We start from the raw sequence: 23,799 nt of genomic DNA on the forward strand, positions 1-23,799 counted from the left end.
AACAAAATTATCATTCGATTCCTTTCAAATAAAAAAAAATCAATGCAATACATTATTTTAGCAGTAGGGAGGTGGAAAGTCTGATTAATCAACTCCATCCAAATTGGCATTTTGCAAAATACCACAGTGAAAAAAATATTGGATCTGGTGAAAGAAAGCAATGATTTTCCTCTGAGTTTTGCCCAACCACGTTCCTTTGGAAAAGTCACATCGATTCCCTGACTTTTGTTTCTCCCGTCCCATTGAATAAGGGGGGAAGTCTAATAATCTCTAAGATCTATCCAACTCAAATAGCCTTGGTGCTATTCAATGTTGACAGAACTTCAAAGGGGTTAGAAAACATGAAGCAGGAAAGCAGGGGCAGGTCTCTGACACTTTATTATATCTGTCATCACCAAAGTGCCTATTTGCATATAGCTCTAAGTGTAGTGAATTCTTTTTGTAATGGTATACATGAGCTCAAAATATGCCTGGGATGCAGATGATCTTATGACTCTTATTAACATAACACATAAGAATTTACAATGCTATCAGAATGCTTTTTTTTTTTTTGGCTTGTTTTAACAGCTGGACCAAGCAACGCTCTCCCTAGCTGTGAGGGAAGACTACCTTGAAAACAGCACAGAAGCCAAGTCTGTAAGTTTTACTTAAATTCAACTATGTGTCTTGCCAGGCTTCTGTCGGGTTCATCAGTTGTTCTTAGGTCCCTACTTCTTTACTGGAAGTGAGCAGTGTGTCTATTCAATGACCATACTCCCAATGCAGAAAGCAAAGGCCTATTAGTCAGGCAGATAAATTGCACTCCTTATCTTTTGGAAGTCTGGGCATCAAGGCTGTGCAAGTCCCCATGCTCAGTGCCCTCATGATCTAGCTGGGAAGACAGCACACCTGAATGAAGTAACCAAGTAATGAGCTTGCAGTCATTCCTCAGAAGTATGGAGAGCTCACTATCCATTGCAGAAATAAAGCGTGGGAAGGGATACCCAGGAGGCCAGTAGTTCTCAAATTGTAATGCTTAAGAATCACCTGGGAAGCTTCCATTAAATGTTGATTCTTGGGGCACAGCCTTGGAGAGTATGACTTAGTGGACTTGAGATGGGGTCTGGGAATCTATGGTTTTAAGAGGTGCCCCAGGTTAATGGAGGGTTAATGAGAACCAGAAAGGATCAATCACGTTAAACTTCTTGGGTTGGCTTGGAAACCTAGTAGTTTCTTAGAGATTGGAAAGAACTGGTTCATTTCTGACACTTTCAATTCATTTTGGAAACTTTATCAAACTTCTGAAGGAGCCTCAGACCTACGTCCCCTGGGTCTGTGCTGATACAAACCTCTATATGTAGAAGGGTCTGGAAGGCAGGAAACTAGCTAAGATCCTAAGCAACTTTCTGGCTGAGGACACTCGTCAAAGGGGATTGGCAAATTTTCCTTCTTGAAAGTGGGAAGAATGAACTTTTGCCAACCTCGGGGGAGCCGTCTGTTTTTGCTGGAGTCTCAGCAACCAGACTTGAAATCATCTCCCCCTATAACCAATCAGTCAAATCCTAGTCATTCCACCTTCAAAATATCTCTTCCATCCATCTGGTGCCTCCTTTTTATCCTTACTGTCCTAGGTTAGATCCTTGTTAACTCTTACCTTGACTATAGCAAGTAGCCTTCTACCTGTTGTCACTTCCCCTTCGTTCAGTTGCCTGCTTAACACCACTTGACAAATTCTGTTCTCGAAGCACTGCTCCCAAGATAGGGTCTCCATTCCTTAGAGAGCTTTCAAGGCCTCTTCATGACTTGATCCCAAACCATCTTTCCTGTTTCAACTACTTTTTTTCTTCCCCCAACAAAAGCAGCTCTCCCACCCCACAGTAGGACTCTCACTGCTTATGAACCTGTCTCCTTCAAATGCCATGTCCCCTGTTTCTCCAGACTGGAATTCTTCTCCGGCTCTTGTGTTTCCAAGCAGGCAGTAGCCTTATTAAGGAACTTATTTTGGTATCTCTAATGTTACAATTAATAATTATGTGTTTATTTCCCTCACTGGATCACGGTTTGAGAACCAGACTCAAGTGTTATTTAATTTTTCGTCTGCACTGCCCTCCCCCAGCATATACACAGAGTGCTCAGCAAGCCACTTTGCATGTGTATTGAGTAGGCACTCAATAAATATTTTTGGATTGAACTGGAAATCATAAAACATTGTTTTTAATTAAGACTATTTTTAAAGCTTGCTTACTGATTCAACAAATATTTAATAAGGGCCTGTTATATGCCAAGCACTGTATAGGTCCTGAGGTCATACACACAGTAAGAATAGCTTACAGAGGCAAGGTATACATTAGGAAATCTTATTCCCATAGCATGATGAGGAGGTCATTTGATACCTGGTGTATTGAGTTCTTACAAATATATCTGAAATGAGAGGAGGGCCCAATGAGATTCTTTAATTCCCATGATGTAAAGTTCTCCTCCCAACGCAGTGACATATGAATAACCCCCAAATGGATTTATGAGCATGGAGGAAGGAAATCCCATATTTGTCATTTTCTAGGTTTCTCATCATCATTCCTCTCTCCTCTCTCTGAGCTAGGGAAGAGAACTTTGTGAAAACTGTACAAAACTGAAAAGACACAGGGCTGCTATCACTGGTCTTTTATTTCTTAGTGTGAAGGTGAGTAAATTGAGCTGGAAGAGAATAAATCACACCTCTCACCAGTCTTCAAGGATCAGGCCTCCTGCTTTTAGAAACAGTTCTCTCCCATTATTTTATTAAAACGTCACTTGCCTGGAAAGAGCATGTCTGACCTTTAACTTTCTATTCTGGGCTCATTTGGAGATATTTCGTATATCCACGATATTGCTGGTTGCCAGAATACTAGTTCTCTTGATGCCTGATGGCTGGACTGGTTGGGCATCTCTGTCTGTCATGGAAACAGTACCCAAGTAGCCATCACTCTTTTTTCTCCCAAAGTGGTAGGTGGGTGGCTGGTATTGCATAATGCCTATACTATACTTTGAATACAGAGTAGAAGTAAAGGACGTTTATTTCCACTTGCTGTTTCTGTTCTTCTGTGTCTCTGAAACATATTTCCTAATAGGCTGTTGTCATGGTCACTTGCTTCTATATCTCTTATAGTATCGAGATGCCCTTTACAAGTTCATGGTGGATACTGCCGTGCTTTTAGGAGCTAACACCTCCCGAGCGGAGCATGACATGAAGTCAGTGCTTAGGTTGGAAATTAAGATAGCTGAGGTAAGTCTTAATTGAAAATCTCTTCCTTTCCTTTCCTTTTTCTTATTTTAAAGGCAGTATATCCTGAATTAACATATACATTGCAACTAAATAATACCATTCTGTGTCATTGCCCTTTGAGTTCAAGGTAGAACTAATGGCGCCTCCTCTGGGAAATAACAAGAAAAGAACCATGACAGAAAGAAGAGCTCTTTGTTCCTTCTGTCTCCCTGGTTTGAGCCCGCCCATTCAATGTGCATATGTTGCTCAGCTGTGGCCATAGCGTAGCAGCACAGAGACTCTCTATTTTCCTATAGAAACTCCTGTTTGGCTCAAATAGAAGATAGATGTTGAATAAATCCTTATTGATTTGACTTGAATGGAAGGTTGCTTTTAATCCAGTATCTATATTTTATACCACTCCCACTCATACTCAGTCTGACCTAAGTTCTGGGTTCAGGGAAGTCTGTCCACCAATACTGGATATAAAATTTTATATAGAAAGTGGATAGGGCATGCTGGTAAGCATTTTTAACCTACATTTCTGTTGCTACTTCGTACATGCCCCTGTTTTTCATTCTTTTCTTGCCCTACTTGAATGAATGTTATTGTGTCATATGCATGATACAGAATTACATGTTCTGTGTAAATCACCTTAAATTCTTTTAGGCTCATGGTAGAGACAAAAAGATATGAAAACAAACTTGTGGGAGAATAATAAGAAATCCGGAGTAGTTAGCATCATTTATAGAATAACTTTTTTTCCTAGAAGAACCAAAGTGTAAAATCTCTGTATGTTCCTAGGCCTGGAGGGAACAAATATAGTGAAATCTGCTTGTGAGGAAACCCTGTAATGCAAAAAATGCTACATTTCCCAAGAGACTTTTGCATGTGGGTTGGTAGTTTTCTCTGAAGGAAGTTGGTAAAAATCCTGAGGTGAGTGAGAGTCCAAGTGTTGGTTGGTTTTGTGTTTGAGGGGGTGCTGGTGTGTTGAGGTATGGAGTAGGGGTAAAGGATAAGGGAAGAGGAATTCATCTTTCTCTCTCTGCTATGATGATGTCTGCATATACCTCTCTCCCAATTCCTACTTGCAGTGCAAAAAGTTTCATTCCTGCATGTCACCTTGGAAAACTGTGAAGACTGCTGCAAGATGTTTTGAAGTCAAAGACTGTGCTTCTAAGCCATGTCTAGAGGCTGTCTGGATTCCCTTCTCAGGCAAATAGGAGGTCCAGAGCTCTAATCTGGACTGAAGCTGTTACATAGCAGGGAAGGCCTTGTCCTGAGCTAGGGATTTGGACCAAAAAGGGAACTAAAAACAGCTGGGCTGAGGCAAGACTGGGAATTGTCAAGAGGCTAAATGAAGTGACAAATCCATTGTGTGGAGGAGAGTAGCTGGCAGAGAGCTGAAATCAGCTCTGAGGCCATAGGGCTCTAACCTAGGGCTGTGAGACTCCGAGGGAGGAGAGGAAGTGGGTGGAAGAGGAGTGTGGACATTCTCTGAGGCAATGATTCATGCAGATCCAGGAAGCTGTTTGTAAGTTACACATGGTCTCCCTGTGGAGGGTGAGGAGGGAGAAGCTAAGGGCACTGAAGCATTTAGAAAAGCGGGGACAAACGTCTGCCACTCAGCCCTCTGTGATTTTGCCTTGAAAAAGCCACAGTGTGAGGATTTGTAGCCTGCTAGTAATGCTCACCTCCATCTCTTACACTGCAGGCCACTGGATATATTCAAAATTAGTGGGGCACATAGTCCAAGGGGAACTTCTGAAGCTGGGAAGACAGGACAACCAAGTCAAACACAAATAAGTCCTTGTAAATACAGCCATGGAAGTGTGTATTTAACCAATCCCAGCTAGAGATATGTGTTCACAAGGAGAGGGCTTGCTGATGGAGTGGCCCTTGTGATTGGAACCAAGTGGAGTTTAATTGGAAAGGCTTGCTAGGGACGGCGAATCTCAGGTGGCCTTGAATCATAGTTCAAACCATGGAGATGGTGATGATGGTTAGGAGATGCAAGGGTGGAAGAGTCACGTGTGCAGTGGGAGGTGGCAAGTTTAATACAAGGGAATTGGATGATGGATAGCCTGAAGACAAAATCATGATGCGATTCAGGAGTGGATATGGGAGCTACTGCCTGTCAATGGAGGTGATTAAGGTGGCCCTTGAGGATGATAATCGCTGCTGCTGTTTTTCGATTAGATTAAACATGGAGGAGGCTAGAAGCTTAGATTTGGTGTTGACCAAATGGCCAAGAACATGAGTATTGGGAATGAAAATAGTGTAGAGTCAGGGCTGGAGAGGCAGGTTGTGAAATGTGTTTAGGTGGTAACTGAATCCATATCCCCAGCAATACAGCTAGGGGAATCTCAAGGCCAAAGAGACAAGAGGGGAAAATGAAGAAATGAGCTGTTGACAACATGATTGTGGATAGTAGTGGTATCCAGATAGTCTCGTGTTCATCAGTGAAAATTTGCCCCTAGAGATAAAGGGATGGTCTGTATTGAGATCATTATCTGGAGACCACAAGGGAAAGTGGGATGTTTGCCTCAATTGTCCAACTTCAGTTTGGCTGTCAAAACCGAGCCAGCAATAGATTTTTTCCATCCACATTATAGATGAGGGGGACAGTCTGTATAGTTCTTTCTGTACTGGGAACAATATTTCACATGGAAGAGGACATGAAAGTTTTTTTAGTTTCTTAATCTTAATCCTGCCTAAAATGTTGTCTTTTTTTCCCTCTTCCTCCAGTTGGGCACCACACCAAAATCTTGAAAAAACTTTATAATACTATCCAGATGTTTTGGCACATATAGAAAGTAGTCATGCAGTAAGAAATGGTTCATTTAAAAAAAATAACCAAAGTCCCTCTCCAACAGATAATGATTCCACATGAAAACCGAACCAGTGAGGCCATGTACAACAAAATGAACATTTCTGAACTGAGTGCTATGATCCCCCAGGTTGGTGAAAACGATCCAGAAAACTTTCTCTTAACTGGTCATTTTACAAGCAATTGTATTTCATCTGTATGTAAATTTCTGCCTTGTAAAACCTACTATCAGTCTTTTTGGTTATCATCATCGTTGTCAACAATCACATAAAATATCCCTTGTCTTTGCGCTGGAATGCCTTCTGTTATAGGGAAGAGAAAATTTTTCCAACAGTGGCTTAAAAACTTAAACCCCATTTTCTTATGAGGCAAAAGTCTAGACATAGGTGGTTATTGGTGTTGGTTCAGCTGTTTAACAATGTTGTCAAAAACTCAAGTTCTTTCTATCTTTCCATTCCACTCTCCTTGGTCTGTTGGCTTTTTGACTTCATGTTTGATGACTCATGGTTGCAAGGTGGCTACCACAGCTCCATATGCCAATCTGCCCTCAGGGCAGAAAGGAGGGGAAGGGCCAGTAATGGCCATGTTTAACTCTTTTTTGCCAGAAAAAACAAAAAGCCTTTCTAGAATATCCCCAGATGTCTTCCATTTATTTATTATTGAACAGAATTGAGTCATGTGGCCACCCCTTACTATAGGGGAGGCTGGGCATTGAGTAATTGGTTTTCCATTTCAATAGTCGACACAGGCAAGGGAGAAAAGGCTGGGAAATGACTTTTAGGGTAGCCAATTTAAAATACCAAATGGTGTTTTAGGTGAGATAGAGATGCTCTGAAGAATGGAGGCATGTTACTTTTTGTTGCTGCTTGTTTCCTCCTGTGTTAAGAAAGGCTGTGTTAGAAGACCAGTGATGTACTGTGGCATCTGCATCTGTGTGTGTATGGGAGTCAGGGAGAGTACAGGACGGAGACAGAGGAAGGGAAGGGGGACAATATGGGAGGAAGAAAGGCAATAGGTCTGGGTGGCAATGATCAGGAGTTTATTTTCTAGATTTGAGCAGTTGCATCTTTAATTATTTGCCTTTCTTACTTGCTGCCTAACAGAAGTTCTCTCACTCTGTTTTTTTTTGTTTTTCTCTCTTCCCTCAGTTTGACTGGCTGGGCTACATCAAGAAGGTCATTGATGCCAGACTCTACCCCGACCTGAAAGACATCGGCCCTTCAGAGAACGTGGTGGTCCGCGTCCCCCAGTACTTTAAAGATTTGTTTAGGATATTAAGCTCTGAGAGGAAGAAGTAAGAACTTTCATGTGAATTTTATTGTGATTTTTCTTTTTTCTTTAAATTATAAGAGCCTTCCTTCTCGCTTCCTTTGAAAACTGTTTGTAAAGAATGTTACAACAAGAGTCACAGGGAAAATCGTGACACTCTTTGTGACAACTGGTCAAAACCAATGTCTGGTGTAATTTACTTGCTGCGATGACAACAAACACACAATGTTTTTGCCCCTTATTTCTGGTCTTTCTCTATACTGTTCTCTCTGAAAGCCTAAATTGCTTATGAGTTTTGAGAATAGTTATATAATGATGTTATTTTCTAAGATTTCTATACGAACATCTTTTTTTCCCCTAGTTCATTTTTCATCTTTTGCTGCCATCCCCACCCTCCAATTTCTTTTTGGCCACTAAGTCACTTTCTGGCAATAAACCAAAGTACCTATATTGAAAATACACAAGACCACTTTGAGAGCTGTAGAAAAATTACACTGAGAAACAACTTTAGGAACTGTTAGGTATTTTTTATTTTAAAGAATGTTTTAGAATTTATTGCTTTGCTAGATTAGTACTACAAAGAAAAGGCATTCTAAAAATGCCCAGAAAAGAGAATTTTACATATTCATTAAGGCATTCAGATTTGACTACAGAAAATGAATCACAGAAAGGTCAACTAGTTTATGAAACAATTTACTGAGCTAATTGCTGGGCCATGATTAAAAATCATATTTTCTTATTTGGACTCAGATAAGGCTATGTGGTCAGGAGTTATGTTAAAAAAAAGGCACCTACAAAAGTCCAAGGAGTTAAGTCAATAAAGTGTAGCATGCATCCTGACCTATGGAAACACTTAGACATTTGTGAAGAGCTGCTCTTTTAAAGATATCTTCTGATAATAAAGGTAATCCACGTTCATTGAGGAAAACATACAGAAAAAGGAGAGAAGAAATGATAAATTAACTTTTTTTTTTTTTTTTTTTTTGAGACAGAGTCTCACTGTGTTGCCCAGGCTAGAGTGCCGTGGCATCAGCCTAGCTCACAGCAACCTCAAACTCCTGGGCTCAAGCGATCCTCCTGCCTCAGCCTCCCGAGTAGCTGGGACTACAGACATGCGCCACCATGCCCGGCTAATTTTTTCTATGTATTTTTAGTTGTCCAATTAATTTCTTTCTATTTTTAGTAGAGACGGGGTCTCGCTCTTGCTCAGGCTGGTTTCGAACTCCTGAGCTCAAACAATCCGCCCCCCTCGGCCTCCCAGAGAGCTAGGATTACAGGCGTGAGCCACCGTGCCCGGCTGATAAATTAACTTAAAATTCTATCATTTAGAGATAAGTAGTGACTTAAAAATTTTTTTTCTATTAATAAATGAAAGTTGAATCTAGAGGAAGGTAAGTGTGTTTGGGTAGAGCTTTGCTATTTGAAATGTGTTCCATGGGCCAATAATGCCAGCAGCATCACCTGGGGTGTTTGTTAAAAATACAGATTCTAAGGCCCTCTTCCATAGAGTCTGATAGAGTAGAGCTTTGTGGGAGGCCAAACAAGCACCTTGGGACAGTCATGATTAGCTTTATTGGAGAGGGGCGGAAAGGAGAATCACTGCATTAGGAAATTTCTGTGTAAGTACTTCATAGCTCTGAAATATTATAAAATGTGACCCAAGTGATTTTCTACCCATATCCCATTGAGTCACTGAGCACATTTTAAATTTTGGCGGTAATTTCCATCAAAAGGTACAGTTTACCATGCTATGTATTCATTCTTCAGCACCTAGTGAGTCATTTCTTCTAGTGTCTGTGTTACCTTCTGTTGTACAATCATAGGTACTTCTGGACATTGTCTTAATTTTATTTCCAAAGAAGCCTACTCTATAACCAGGGGATAGATTGGGACTTGGTTTACTATATTAGAAAAATCATCTCTGTGGTGATGATTATATTTTGGAATTGCAGGACTTTTCATAACAACAGGAAAGACCATGATTAGAGGGAGCTTTCACTCCTGTCAAAATGATAACTTGGAAAAATGTAAACATAGCGAACAGCAGTAGAAAAAATATAGATAGAAAAATTACTTGCAGACATTATGTACATAGAAAACTTCATTTAAAAATAAAGACAAAAACCAAATTTCAATAACCAGTGCATCAAAAATGACTTGTATTCTGTGTATTCTTGTGAGATTTCAAGACATTATATGCATCTTGAGAAGACTTACAACACTTTATTTGCATGCCATTGTGAAGTGTTTACATTGCTGATCATGTTTGATCCTCACTCGTGTAGCATTACAATGCTAGTTGAGGAAAGGTCTTCTTGGGTCCCCATAGTTACCATTTCAGTTCAGGATATGCCAGTTGCTGTAACAAGCACCTCTAAACTCTCCTTGGCTAAATTATACACTCTTCATGGAATAGTCCAACATGGATGTTCCTGTCAGGCAGCTTTCTTCCAAGTAGTGACTCAGGAACCCAGGTTCTTTCCATCTTGTGCCTCTTCCCTCCTCTGGGTTTTTGGCATTCAGCTGGTGGATGGGGAAAGAGAGATGGTAGAAGATCACATAGGTTTTTGTGGGGAGGCCTAAATGTGGGGTATATCACTTCTATTCATATTCCATAAGCCAGAACTCAGTCACATGACTCATCTAATTGTAGGGGAGGCTGGGAAATATAGTCTGTGTGCCTAGGAGGAAAAGGAGTTGGAGTTTCCCCAGGCACACCTCTGTCAAAGAACTTATCTCATTTTCTTGAAACGAACACTTTTCTTTCAGTGGCAGATGCTTCCTGGCTCTGTCCCCTCTGCCTCCTGCCATGCACATTGAACATCTGATGGCAGGTCATTGGAGACATGACCTGGAGGCTGCCGGTGGGGAGGAGGAGTTGGTGTTTGAGGTGGAAATGGGGTGAGGAGGCAGTGATATGCTTGATCCCCAAGTTGTGGGCATCTCTTCCTAACTCCATGTTCAGTGATCTCGCTTTGATAGTTTGAAATCCACCCGGTGGGAGTTTTGCACCATGGAAATTGGCAAATGCTGCAAATCATTTTTTTTCTTGACAAGGCAGTTGGTAAACATTCACTAGCATGTCACCAAGTGGGGGACACTACAGACTTCTCTCCTTTTCTGACTCCTTCAACTCTCCTCTCCACTCCTGACTTGAGGCTGCCTCAGATTCTTTACCATCTATTAATACTTTGATATGAGGAGAAAGAGGGGGAGGGGAGAGGCTGAGGAAGGATGGTGTCAGAGAGAGTTGACTTGGGCTCCTCTTCCTGGGCAGGCCTGGCATCATGGAGATCGTCTGGACTGGAATTGTTTTTTGCAGGCTGGCCTAAAGCAAACCCTTGGAGTTTTGCCAAGCCCCTGTTAGCTTCCCTGTCTTTGTTTTATTTTCATATAAAGTAAGCACAATGTACTTTAAAGTAAGATGATTCTTGTTGCATGTTTCCAAAGGTTTACCTGGAAAATATGCTGCTATGTGTGCCTCTCATGGGGCTCAGCTCTTCTGAGGGTGATCTAGGGCTGTGTTTCCCAACCCCTGGGCTGCAGACAGTTATCAGTCAGTGGCCTGTTAGGAACCAGGCTACACAGCAGGAGGTGAGTGGCGGGTGAGCAAGGGAAGCTTCATCTGTATTTACAGCCGCTCCCCATCGCTCACATCCATGCATAAGCTCCGCCTCCTGTCAGATCAGCGGGGGCATTAGATTCTCATAGGAGTGAGAACCCTACTGTAAACTGCACATGTGAGGGATCTAGGTTGCGCTCCTTATGAGAATCTAATGCCTCATGGTCTGAGGTGGAGCTGAGGCGGTGATGCTAGCGCTGGGGAGTGGCTGCAAATACAGATTATCGTTAACAGAGAGGTTTGACTGCACAAGAAATGTAATCCACTTGAATCATCCCAAAACCATCCCCCCTGCCCTGGTCTGCGGACAAATTGTCTTCCATGAAACCAATCCCTGGTGCCAAAAAAGGTTGGAGACCGCTGATCTCTAGGGCATTGCTAGTTAAAGTATGGTCCATGGACGAGCAGTATAGGTGTTACTGGGGAGCTTGTTAGAAATGCAGAATGTCAGGCTCTGCCCCAGACCTACTGAATCAGAGTCTGAAATTGAATAAGTTCTCCAGGGGCTCATATACATATGCAAGTTTAAGAAGCACTGATCTAGGATTTAGGAAGTTCTAGTTGAGCTGTGTGTAGAAAGATGAGGGGAGGTGGAGTTTTCCTAGACCAGCAGTTCTTAAACCTGATGAGCATCAGAATCCCCTGGAGGGCTTGTTAAAACACAGACTATTTTTTTTGAGACAGGGTCTTGCTCTGTTGCCCAGTTTAGAGTATTGGGCCCCATCTCCACAGAGTCTGATTCAGTAGATCTGGGGTGAGGCCCAGGAATTTTCTAACAAATTCTCAGGTGATGCTGAAGCTGCTGGCCCAGGGATACACTTTGAGAATCACTGCCTTAGGCATACCTCTGGGCAGCCTGTAGGATTTAGGAGGATTTCTTTGGCTTTGTGAACCTTTGAGAAGACCGTCTCTGGTTCACCTCAGGTAGTATGACTGAGAGGAGCAAATGCAAGCTCTGGAATCTGAAGACCCAAATGTTAGTCCTGGATTTGATGCATTCTTCGAAATCCCTTGACCTCTGACCTTTGTTTTCTTCATCTGGAAATGGGGACAATAATAACCACCCTACAGCACTGTCATGAGGATCAAAGAAGGTATTTTATACTCTCTTAAATGTAACATAAATGTAAACTGTCACTACAGGTTAAGTATCACTTATCTGAAATATTTGGGACCATAAGTGTTTCAGATTTTTGATTTCTTTGGATTTTGGAATATTTGCATTATACTTACCAAATGAGCATCCCAAATCTGAAAATAAAAAATTCTTTGAGTCAGAAGCTTTAGGAAATAATTTCTTTTCTTTTTTTTTTTTTTTTTTGAGACAGAGTCTCACTGTGTTGCCCGGGCTAGAGTGCCGTGGCATCAGCCTAGCTCACAGCAACCTCAAACTCCTGGGCTCGAGCGATCCTCCTGCCTCAGCCTCCCAAGTAGCTGGGACTACAGGCATGCGTCACCATGCCTGGCTAATTTTTTCTATATATTTTTAGTTGTCCAATTAATTTCTTTCTGATTTTAGTAGAGACGGGGTCTCGCTCTTGCTCAGGCTGGTTTCGAACTCCTGAGCTCAAACGATCCGCCCGCCTCGGCCTCCCAGAGAGCTAGGATTACAAGCGTGAGCCACCGCACCTGGCCAGGAAATAATTTCTTATTGCTCTCTTAGTGGTGGATTCTCTTCTGGGCTGCTTTGCCTTTCTCTACTGTATTTATTGCCATTTGGGGAAATTACCATACTGCTCAAAATGCTTTTTGGAAAAAAAAAAGATATTATGTGTTATTTTTAAGAACTGTTGCTGAGTCCGATTTTTGTTTTGTTTTTTGTTGTATCTGAGCATTAGGTGGCAGTGATTCAGTCATTATGGTCATATCTGTTCCTGGCGTGGTAATATTAGCACTCCAAAGCTGTGCTCCATGGTGTTCTGTTCAGTATATTTATAACACCCTGAAGAAACTCATCAGTGCCATTGTCTCGCTGTGCGAGCTTCCCCGCGTTCCCTCTTCCAGCTCTCAGAGGTCTTGTCGTTATACTATCATCTTAGTAATGCCTTGGCCAGGGAGACCTCACTGTTCTCTTTTCATGCCCACAGATTTCTGCGAAGTGCCTTTGTTGGAGTGTTTTGGGGTCTCTGTGACTGGTTAGAAAATCTTAGCTGAATTAGAGGCTTTAATTCATCACTGTGTGGCACAGGGAAAAGCAGGCTTTAGAGTTAGACACTCCTGGTTCTGGTCCAGCCTCCATCACTTACTACAGTGGTTCCCTAACTTGGCCACACATTGCAATTAGCTGGGAAGATTTAGAAACAATATTTATGCTGGGTCTCACTCTAGAGATTGTAATTTAATTGATCTGGGATGGCCTAAGTGTCCGGAATTTTTAAAACTCCCCTGGTGATTCTACTAGTTTGAAACCCATTGAATATGTGATCATGATTTTACTTAATGGTCCTAGGACACAAGTTTCCTTATATGTAAAGTGAGTATAACAATATCTCTCCTATAGCAGTGCTGTGAAGATCATAGATAATGTGAGATTCCTATATGGGATGATTTCAGAGAAGGTGGAACGGCCCCTACTTCTAAAACCCCAGTATACATGGCCATACTCTCCCTTCTACCATTACCATCGGGCCCCATTCTAACAATTTTCCAATTCATCTGGCATATCACCACCCCCTTGAGGGAATATCTTTTGAATTCATGGAAGGACGTCTGCCAGCTGTTGACCTCCTGCTAACCTGCATCTATGGATCCAGCATGGCTCACACACCAAGCAAGCAATATTTTAAGGACAAAGAACATAAAGACCTTTCATTAGGGCCAGAATATGCCCATTGATGTCCTAGACACTAGACCCTAATTGCTGCCTATGTCTCCCCAATGTGGGTCTTTCTGGCTACTTCCTTGAGTGATGATCCTGCTCACTGTCCCCTCTAACACATAAGCCAATTTAGCCATTATTTAGCCTGCCCAGAGTTCATGTTCCTGCTTCACACACCAAATCCTTCCAATCTTTAGGCATGTCCTTCTCATGAAGGCTACCCACACCCCTCAGTTTTCTGTCCCTCCAGTGAAGTACCTTGCATACATTTTTGGGTGCTAGGCTCTGTCAAATCATTATGCACTTGCCTCATCTCCTCTGCTCAGCTAAAAGCTTCAGGAGATCAGGGACTATATCTTTCTCACCTTTCCATCTCCTCAGCACCTAGAACTATCAGTACATACATGGATGCTCAGGATGTGTTGACTGAGTGAATGACAGAAAGATCCTTTATGTACTTACAGTGTGTTCCTTCAATTAAAAAACTCAATTATATGACCAAGCTGAAATCTGAAGTCCTGTGTTCCCAACAAGACTTTGAGTTCTCTAACTACAGGTGCTGGGTTCCTATTTCTTTCCATTCCTCATGGCATCTGGCACAATAGTTGGCCTACATTAAGTGCTCAGGAAGCACTTTTTGTCTTGCAGGGATGTGAATGCAAAAGAGCCAAAGGAGTGACCTAAAACTACATGTTTATTATAGTGGCCTCAACAGAGCATGGATGAGGCCTAGACTTTGCCATTTAGGGCAGTGGTCTCTGAGCGGGGGAGTGTGCATACCCCAATAAGATCCACTGGGCCCAAGAAGAAAACTTTAGGACTTCTATCTTTGTTTTTTTCTAAATTTAAAAATAACTAGGCTTTATTGAGTTCCATACTGATGGCCATGGACCCTTCATTTGATCCCTATGGCAAAGGAGTGGGAGCAGTGTCACTTCCACTGGCTTGTTTTCATTTGATATATTAAAAATAATCTTGAGCTGTTTGCATATACCCATAGATTTATGAATTTCATTATCTAGTTTATCTAGTTTAATCCTTACAACATGGACAAGTGGCTTAAAAGTTCTTACAGAGAAACAGAAATTGAAACTATTACTAATAATGTAAGCACAAGTGAACAGCTAGAAAATGGCAGAAGTAACACTTCTCCCAGGCTAGTATGCCATCTAAGTTAGCCAGATGATGAGAGAAAAACAATGGCAGTCTAACCAGATCTGACAAGAACATGTCAACAAGTTTTGAAATAAGAAGACAATATAAAATGTGGATTTACACCCATTGTCATTGTTGCATTAACGTAATCCTATATGGATAATGTGTCTTAAAGAGTTAATCTAGTGGTATTTGAAAGATTAATCACTTCTGAAGATATTTCATTTTATCTCATCTTTTGAAATTTTTATTTCTGTATTTGTTAAAAATCTTCCTAACAGTCTGTTAGTTTATATAAATTAAACATCCACATATTAGGTATATATGCCGAAAAATAGTTCACTGATAGGAGTGCATGTCCACTGTGTCAGAGCACCATGCAAATGAGAATGTGCATTGTTCTTGATGGGCTGGTTGGCATTATCATGTCACACTGCTCTCACATGGTCTCTGACCGGAGAGCCATCTCAGGAATGTGCGTTATTAGTCACCATGGTAATGGCACGGCTGGGAGGGGATGGGTCGTTAAAAATACATCATCACTATTGAGTTAGAAATTAACTCAGGTCACACATCCTTCTGAGGTCAGGTTATCTTTTGCTTATAGAAAAAGGCAACGCTTAAAATGTAACAGATTTAAAAGAATATGTATCATGGGCATTACATGAGCATATGGGATTGTTCATACATTTGGAAGTAAATGCCAAACCTAGGAATTTACTCTTTGTCAAACATTTTGTTATTTATTTTGACCTCACAATAATCCCATAAGGTACAGATCATCCTCATTGTATGACAAGGAAAGATAAAATCAGAGGGCTTAAGTGATATTTAGTAAATAGAGAACTAGTGTACAAATTTAGATAATTGGTATTAGCCAATATTTTGCTGTTAGTTGCCAAAGGCAAAGAATACATGTGCATTTTATCAAATCACCTAATACAGTAAGTCCTCACTTAATGTCATGGATGGGTTCTTGGAAACTGTGACTTTAAGCAAAATGACTTATAAAGAAACCAATTTTACCAGAAGATAATTGATATAAACAAGAGTTCAGTTCTTACAGCTTGTCTCTTGTCATAGAAATATCACCAGACTTCTAAATAAAGACCCAAACACTTCTAGTATTAAACACTGAAATACAGGTGAGCTATACATACATTTAAGAAAGATGAATAAAAGCAAGCTAATTATTGACCTGCTGATTGCAGTTCAGCATCTTGTGTGGCCATAGCCCATCCCAGCAGCTCAGGGCACCAGGCAGGACCCAGCCCTGGCCAGGATGTCATCCTGTTGCAGGGCACGGTTGTACACACACCTGTGCTCAAACTGGGACAACTTGGACTTTTCATGTGCACAGCTTTGGGATGTGGGAGAAAACTGGATCACTTGGAGAAAACCCTCAGAGACATGGGGAGAACATGGCAACTCCACACAAACAGTGGCCCTGGCCAGAATCGATTTTTTTTCTTATCGATGTTATAACGAAAGGGTATTGAATGAAATGACATTATTTGAAAACCTGCTGTAATTCAGAGGTATTCACAATTTCCAGGCACGAAAGGCGGTGCAACGGTGGACTCTATATGCTGAGAAGGAAAGCAAAATGTTCGCTCTGAGGCCTGGGGCTTGGAATCTTTATTTCATCTATCTGCATTAGGTGGTGAAAGGCAAGCCAATTTTGACTGTGCTTATTGACATTGTATCATCTTATGTCATTTCTCAAATGACAGTTCTGCATTTTTGTATGAGCAGGAAGTCCCTCCATGGAGCTTTGCCAACTGTTTTTCTCAAGGTGTTCTGCAGAGCATCAGATATTGACCTGAAATATGATAAATGTGCATCTCTCTCTGTTAACAGGACCATTGCCAACTATTTGGTGTGGAGAATGGTTTATTCCAGAATTCCAAACCTTAGCAGGCGCTTTCAGTATAGGTGGCTGGAATTCTCACGGGTAAGTTTAAGAAGGTTGCAATGTTACATCACTGGATAACTTCACATGCTGGAATAGTCCATTAACTGATCCAATAAAAATCATCTCTAGGGATTGGATGGGGGAGGGAGGGTTGCAGCCCAAGCCCTACTTTACTTTTTTGCTTTATTTCTTTTTATTTAGGTATAACTTAGAAACAATAAAGTACACTCCAGCACTACTTTGATGGGGCTAGATAAAGATATTTAGGGCAATACTTGAGGCCATCACATTATTTTCATTCCCTGTCATCAACGTATTGCCATTTTTTCCCATTTTTAACTGAGCCATTATAATTTTAATTTTAACATGTCTTAGTGATATATTTGTAACTCTTTTATTTTTAGTATTCCGAATATTCAAAATTTGTATGATATATGTGGTATATGGTAAAGTTTCATTTTTAATTTGTATCTGGGTAATTCTCCCACCACTAGAGGACTTAATGATTTTGTGACTTTAAAAAAATATTTTAGGTTTATTTTTCTATCAACTTAAAGTTAAATGAATGGCAAATCTTATAAGCTATGATTTCATTTAACAAACATTTTTGTTATTATAAGAACTAGTAAGTACAGGAATTCCGAATGGGCTATTACTCTTGAAGAGTAGTACCATTATTTGGGTACATTTTGAACCTTTAAAGTCACTAGAATATTATGCCACTTTATAGAGAACAACATAAAACAACTATATTTATTCCCATAATATCAAAGGGTTAAGATACCAAACAAGTAGATTTTTTTTTGTGCGTGTGTATTTTTAACTCCTGTGGATCACATAAAAGATGACACCCAGCTGCTTCCCACCCCCACTGGGAAGAGAATGAGAGAAAGAGGTGTAAGAAGTAGTGTGTGAAAATTTGAGGTTAGGTATGAGGGGATGTTTCTTGGGCATGAAGTGCTAAATATAATATCGAATTGCCAGAGAAGGTGGTAGAATCTCTTTCTCTAGAGCTTTAAAAAAAATAGATTTATCCCTTACCTCTTAGAGGGGTTGTGTTACCAGAAAGTAGAGGAAGAATAGATGAACCGAAGCCTTAATCCCATTCACCCTGCTCCAACAACCTCGGTCTAACATTGTGCAAGGGGGCACTTCCGGCCACCATTCTCAGCACCTCCCTTCCTCACTGCCTGTCTGCACCCCCAGCTTCCAAGGGCAACTTAAACTGTATTTATTTCTCTGCTTTCTTCCCCACAAGTAAACCTCTGAGGCTTCCAGGTCCTGCTTTGGAAACTCCTTACTTGTTTGTAAATGTTTTCTTGTAATGGTATAATTGGGACAGAGGGGAAAAGCGTTTACATCTTTATTTTACTTGTTTACCAGTGTGTTCTTTGCTATGACACGATGTAAATATTCTCCCTGGGTTGTTCATGGTGGGCCGTGTTCTCCTGGTCTGCCTTGTCGAGTGTACTACCCGGAGCAAGGAAACATTTTTTAGGCAGGAACTTGGTCACCCATTGATTCTAGACATTTATTAGTAGAACTTTAGTTCTCAGTAGATATTAAATACTATCTGGACACTTGAACAGCATCCTCTCATGTCCCTGCGGACTATGGAAAGGCTATACCATTGTTCAGATCTTTCGTTTAATGGAGAAAATTGGAAGAAAAGGAGAAATACGTTATTTTTCACTGTCAAAACATTTTCATGTTGTTTTAAACATAACTGGTGACAAGCAGGATTTTTTTTTTATTCATCTGATTTCACCTTTGCCTCTGCTGTCTGACACATGTATATGGGTTGGGGTGTGCAATGTTTTGTAGACGGTTTTCTTCAGGTTTGAATTTTTTTCAGCCATAGGTTTTATTCAAATGAACTTCACTCTGGATCAATGATCTCTCGCAGGTAATCCAGGGGACCACAACTTTGCTGCCTCAATGGGACAAATGTGTAAACTTTATCGAAAGTGCCCTCCCTTATGTTGTTGGAAAAATGTTCGTGGATGTGCACTTCCGGGAAGATAAGAAGGAGATGGTAAGTGGTGCTTCCCAGCTGGTAAAAACCAATAGTGGCCCAGCCAGGTCTGACAAGGGTAAATTCAGCAGGCCAATGTCAGCCTTCCAGGTGGTAGGGGTCTGCAGGTGTTCTCTTCATATTCTTGCAATTTCTCAGTGAAACAGGAAGAAGGGTCATCAAATGAAAGTGAGAATAAGCAAGCAGATAGTGAAGGCTGGAGGGGAGAGAAGGTGTGAAATAGTTGTCCACGGGAGTGGGATAGCGAATAAACTAAGGAAAAACAGTATGGCTGCTTGGAGGCAGGAACCAGTCCAGGTCTACGTGAGGTTGAAGGTCATGAATTTAAAGAGACTCATCACTGTGGCAACATATTCTTCTCCATCTGTTTCAGCTGCATTGAAAGAGGGTGTATTTTTTTTCTTCCAGCTTTATTGAGGTACATTTAACAAATTGTATATATTCAGAGTATGCAACATGGTGATTTGATACATTTGATATAGGTTGTGAAATCGTTACCACAATTAAATGAACACATCCATCACCACACTATTTACCATTCTGTGTGTATGTGTGTGTGGTGAGGACACTTAAGATCTACTCTCTTAGCAAATTCAAGCGTACAATACATTATTAGTAACTGTAGTCACCATGCTGTATGTCAGATCCCCATATCTTATTCATCTTATTACTGAATGTTTGCATCCTTTGACCAACATCTTTTGACTCCTCTTCCCCGAGCCCCTGGCAGCTACTGTTCTGCTCTCTGCTTCTATGAGTTCAACTTTTTTAAGATTCCACATATAAGTGTGATCACACAGTATTTGTCTTTCTGTGTCTGGCTTATTTCACTTAGTGTAATGTTCTCCCAGTTTATCCATGTTGTTGCAAAAGGCAGGATTTTCTTCCTTTTTGTGGCTGAATAATATTCTATTTATTGTGTGTGTATGTGTGTGTGCATGTGTATATACACACACACATCACATTTTCTTTATTCATCTATCGATGGGACATTTAGGTTGATTCCATACCTTGGCTACTGCGAATATTGCTGCAATGAAAATAGGGGCACCGATATTTCTTGAAGACATTGATTTTATTTCCTTTGGATATATACCCAATAGTGGGATGGCTGCATTGCATGGTAGTCCTATTTTAAATTTTTTACTACCCCTCCAGAAAAACAAGCCTTGGTAATTATTCATGGGAGCAGGCCAGGCCAGTTGGCTTGGATAGCAATACTTCCTTTACCAAAACTTGTTGCATTAGTACAAGTCACTGCTTCGGTTTTCAGATCATTGAAAATTTTTGTAATTCGGATTGGTTTAAAGGGACTGTGAAACACCCTGTGTGAGGGCCTCCAGGCTTCCCCCCATTCCCCAAACTATTTAGTTTTCCTTTGAAAACTTGTACCTAGATTTTTTTTAAATATGAAGACCCTCCATACTGTTTTCCATAATGGCTGTACCAATTTACGTTCTCACCAAAGGTGTAAACGCATTCTCTTTTTCTACACCCTCACCAACACTTGTTATCTCTAGAGGTTTTTTTTTAAGTTTTTTTTTTTTTTTTTTTTTGAGACAGAGTCTCACTGTGTTGCCCGGGCGAGAGTGCCGTGGATTCAGCCTAGCTCACAGCAACCTTGAACTCCTGGGCTCAAGTGATCCTCCTGCCTCAGCCTCTCTAGTAGCTGGGACTACAGGCATGCACCACCATGCCCGGCTAATTTTTTCTCTCTATATATATTTTTAGTTGTCCAGATAATTTCTTTCTATTTTTAGTGGAGACGGGGTCTCGGTCTTGCTCAGGCTAGTCTTGAACTCCTGACCTTGAGCGATCCACCCGCCTCGGCCTCCCAGAGTGCTAGGATTACAGGCGTGAGCCACTGCGCCCGGCCTAAGGTTTGTTTTTTTTTTTTTTTTTAATTTCAGAATATTATGCGGCTATAGCCATCTTAACAGGTATGAGGTGGTATCTCACTGTGGTTTTGATTAGCATTTCCCTGATGATTAGTTATATTTAGCATCTTTTCATATACCTGCTGGCTATTTGTATGTCTTTTTTGGAAAAATGTCTATTCAGGTTTTTTGCCCATTTTTTAATTAGATTCTTTGTTTCTTTTTGCTATTCAGAGGATGTATTTTGAACTAGAAATTTGAATTTAGCCAGGTTTTTTTGTTGTGCAATTTCTTTTTGATGAATTATGTATTACAAATGCCACGAAGCAAAATATCCAGGCATGATTAACTAATAATGATCCATGTAGTCAATCAGATATGAATATATGAGTAGCTTGAATGCAGATGGTCAGTAAACACTGAGTTTTTAAATGCAAAGACTTAATAGAGTCTATCAAGTCATGATTATTCAAATGATTGGTATCAGGTAGTATTACATAATACCAAATGGTTGGTATTATATATCAATACATGATTATGGATACATAATACATGATTATTATGTACTGAGGTTTGCTTTGTAATACCATAAATCTAAGTACATTTACCCATGTTAATTTTTTTTTTTACTGTCTTCGGATATTTTCGAAAAGTTTCTCTCAAGTTTTGGATTTGTATTTGAACCTGAAAGTTCTGTTGCTAACAATTCCATTGAAGAATTAATGCCTTATTTCAAAATACTCAATATTCTCATTGTGCATTTTCTTTTGCTCCTTGGTGAGAGTAAATGGATGGAGAATTTATTAGATAATCACAGTGGTAATATTATAAGCTCTGGGAAGGATATAAAAACAATTAAGGGATAATGGACTTTTAAAAAATTTATAGCAGGAGGGTTCTTTTGGCAGTAGAAGAATTTTAACTAATATGAAAAGTATGTGGATTAAATTTGTTTTTCTCAGTTTTGGTGTGAAAGTCCCTTTTTCATGTGTCAGGGTGTGACATCCTAAAATAAAGTTGATTTTGGCAATTTCTTCCCTATTTTGGTGTACATGGGAGTTGTGTGGCAGTTACACAGATACTTGTCTCTTTGACATAAAATTATTTGTCTCCCTTAGGACGAAGCTATTTGCCTCAGGGAATACTTAAGTTGGAAACTTACAAGAGAAATATCTGGCTTTTTATAGCCTTGTTACAGGGCTCCCATCCAAGAACCACCTGGAACCACTGATTTACTTAAAAAACATTCTGTATTATTAGCTACAGTCCAAAGAAAAAGAAAAACAGAAAGATTCCCCAAAGGGGAAAATTCCAAAGACTTTAAGTCAGACGAAAGGCTGCCATTGTTTATTTACGAAAAAAGTTTGTTAAGAAAATGAATATGGCCAGAAGGTTAAACTTCAGGTACTTCTCAAATTTTAATGCATACACGAATCAAACGAGGATCTTCTTGTTAAAATGCAGACTCTCGTTGCATTTTAACAAGGGTTTTTTAAACTTGATTTTGGGGTAGGATCGAAGACTTTTCCTAACAAGCTCCCAGGTGATGCTGCTGCTGGTCCGGGGACCACACTTTGAGCAGCAAGGCCTTTCTACCATTTGTTTGGAAATAGTTAACTGCCAAAAAACCAAGCTCTGGTGACTATTCATGGGAGCAGGCCAGGCCAGTTGACCTGGATAGCAGTACTTCTTTTACTAAAATCTGTTGCATTAGTGCAAGTCACTGCTTCAATTTTCAGACCATTGAAAATTTCTGTGATTCAGATTGGTTTAAAGGGACTTTGAAACACCCTGTGTGAGGGCCTCCAGGCTTTCCCCCACCCCCAACTATTTATTAAATTATTAAGTATTAAACGTCCGATTTCCTTAAGTACTAAGTTTGACAGTTGCTATTTCTGACATTTCACTTTGACACTTTTTGGTGTTATTTTTTTTTATTGTGAAGGTACATCTTCATTGTTTCAAACACACATTTTGGCTTGTGATTATCTTTAAAAAAAATTGTTTTTTTTTTTTGAGACAGAGTCTCACTCTGTTGCCTGGGTGAGTGCTGTGGTGTCAGCCTAGCTCACAGAAACCTCAAACTCCTGGGCTCAAGTGATCCTCCTGCCTCAGCCTTTTGGGTAGCTGGGACTACAGGTGCACATGGTTAATATTAATATTAATATGGTTAATATGGTTAATATTTTCTATTTTTAGTTGTCTGGCTAATTTCTTTCTATTTATAGTAGAGATGGGGTCTTGCTCTTGCTCAGGCTGGTCTCGAACTCCTGAGCTCAGGCAATCCTCCCCACTCGGCCTCCCAGAGTGCTAGGGTTACAGGCATGAGCCACTGCACCCAGCCCCAATTTTTTTTTTGGAGCAATTTTTGTAAAATCATGGATAAGTCAAAAATTCGTGTTATTTTTGTATACGAGTTCTGTCTTGAAACCAATACAGCACAGACAGCTTGAAATGTCAATGAAGTGTTTGGGAAGGATGTGGCTAATGAACACACAGTACATCAATAGTTTGAGAAGTTCCATTCTGGTGATTTTAATCTTGAAAATGAGCCACGTGGGTGACCTGAGACCAAGGTGGATAATGATGAGCTGAAAGCTGTAGGGGAAGCGAATCCATCTCAACCTATGCATGAATTAGCAGCAAGGTTTGACGTTACTATTCCAACAATATTGGACCATTTGAAACAAATCAGCAAGGTAAAGAAGCTGGGTAGATGGGTTCCACGTGAATTAAATGAGTGTCAGAAGAGAATCGTCTTGAAGCTTGCCTTTCTTTGCTGTCACAACATAAAGGTGAACTATTCCTATGCCATATTGTTATATGTGATGTAAGACGGATTCTTTTTGACAATTGCAAGCATTCAGCACAATGGTTGGATAAAGATGAAGTGCTGAAACACAGTCTAAAATTGAGTATTCATCAAAAAAAGCTAATGGTGTGTGTTTGGTGGTCCAGCGCTGGTATTATCCACTACAGCTTCATGAAATGTGGTCAATGAATTACAGCGGATGTCCACTGCAACCAATTGGATGAAATGATGAGAATGTTTGCGATT

The 23,799-nt window shown here is 40.4% G+C and overlaps 1 protein-coding gene across 2 annotated transcripts in view; it reads left to right on the forward strand.

Annotated features, from left to right (window-relative positions):
• The window catches only part of PHEX (phosphate regulating endopeptidase homolog, X-linked), a 183,941-nt gene that overhangs the window by 55,363 nt on the left and 104,779 nt on the right, over nt 1–23,799 (forward strand). For both annotated transcript variants that reach the window (XM_012656322.1, XM_012656323.1), the window contains exons 6-11: nt 568–636; nt 3,125–3,241; nt 6,097–6,180; nt 7,199–7,344; nt 16,775–16,868; nt 18,736–18,864. In XM_012656322.1, coding sequence (XP_012511776.1) covers nt 568–636; nt 3,125–3,241; nt 6,097–6,180; nt 7,199–7,344; nt 16,775–16,868; nt 18,736–18,864 — 639 coding nt within the window. The remainder of the gene's footprint in view (nt 1–567; nt 637–3,124; nt 3,242–6,096; nt 6,181–7,198; nt 7,345–16,774; nt 16,869–18,735; nt 18,865–23,799) is intronic.

This window comes from Propithecus coquereli, unplaced genomic scaffold, assembly GCF_000956105.1.
Source record: "Propithecus coquereli isolate 6110/MARCELLA unplaced genomic scaffold, Pcoq_1.0 Scaffold50, whole genome shotgun sequence".
Classification (NCBI taxonomy): domain Eukaryota; kingdom Metazoa; phylum Chordata; class Mammalia; order Primates; family Indriidae; genus Propithecus; species Propithecus coquereli.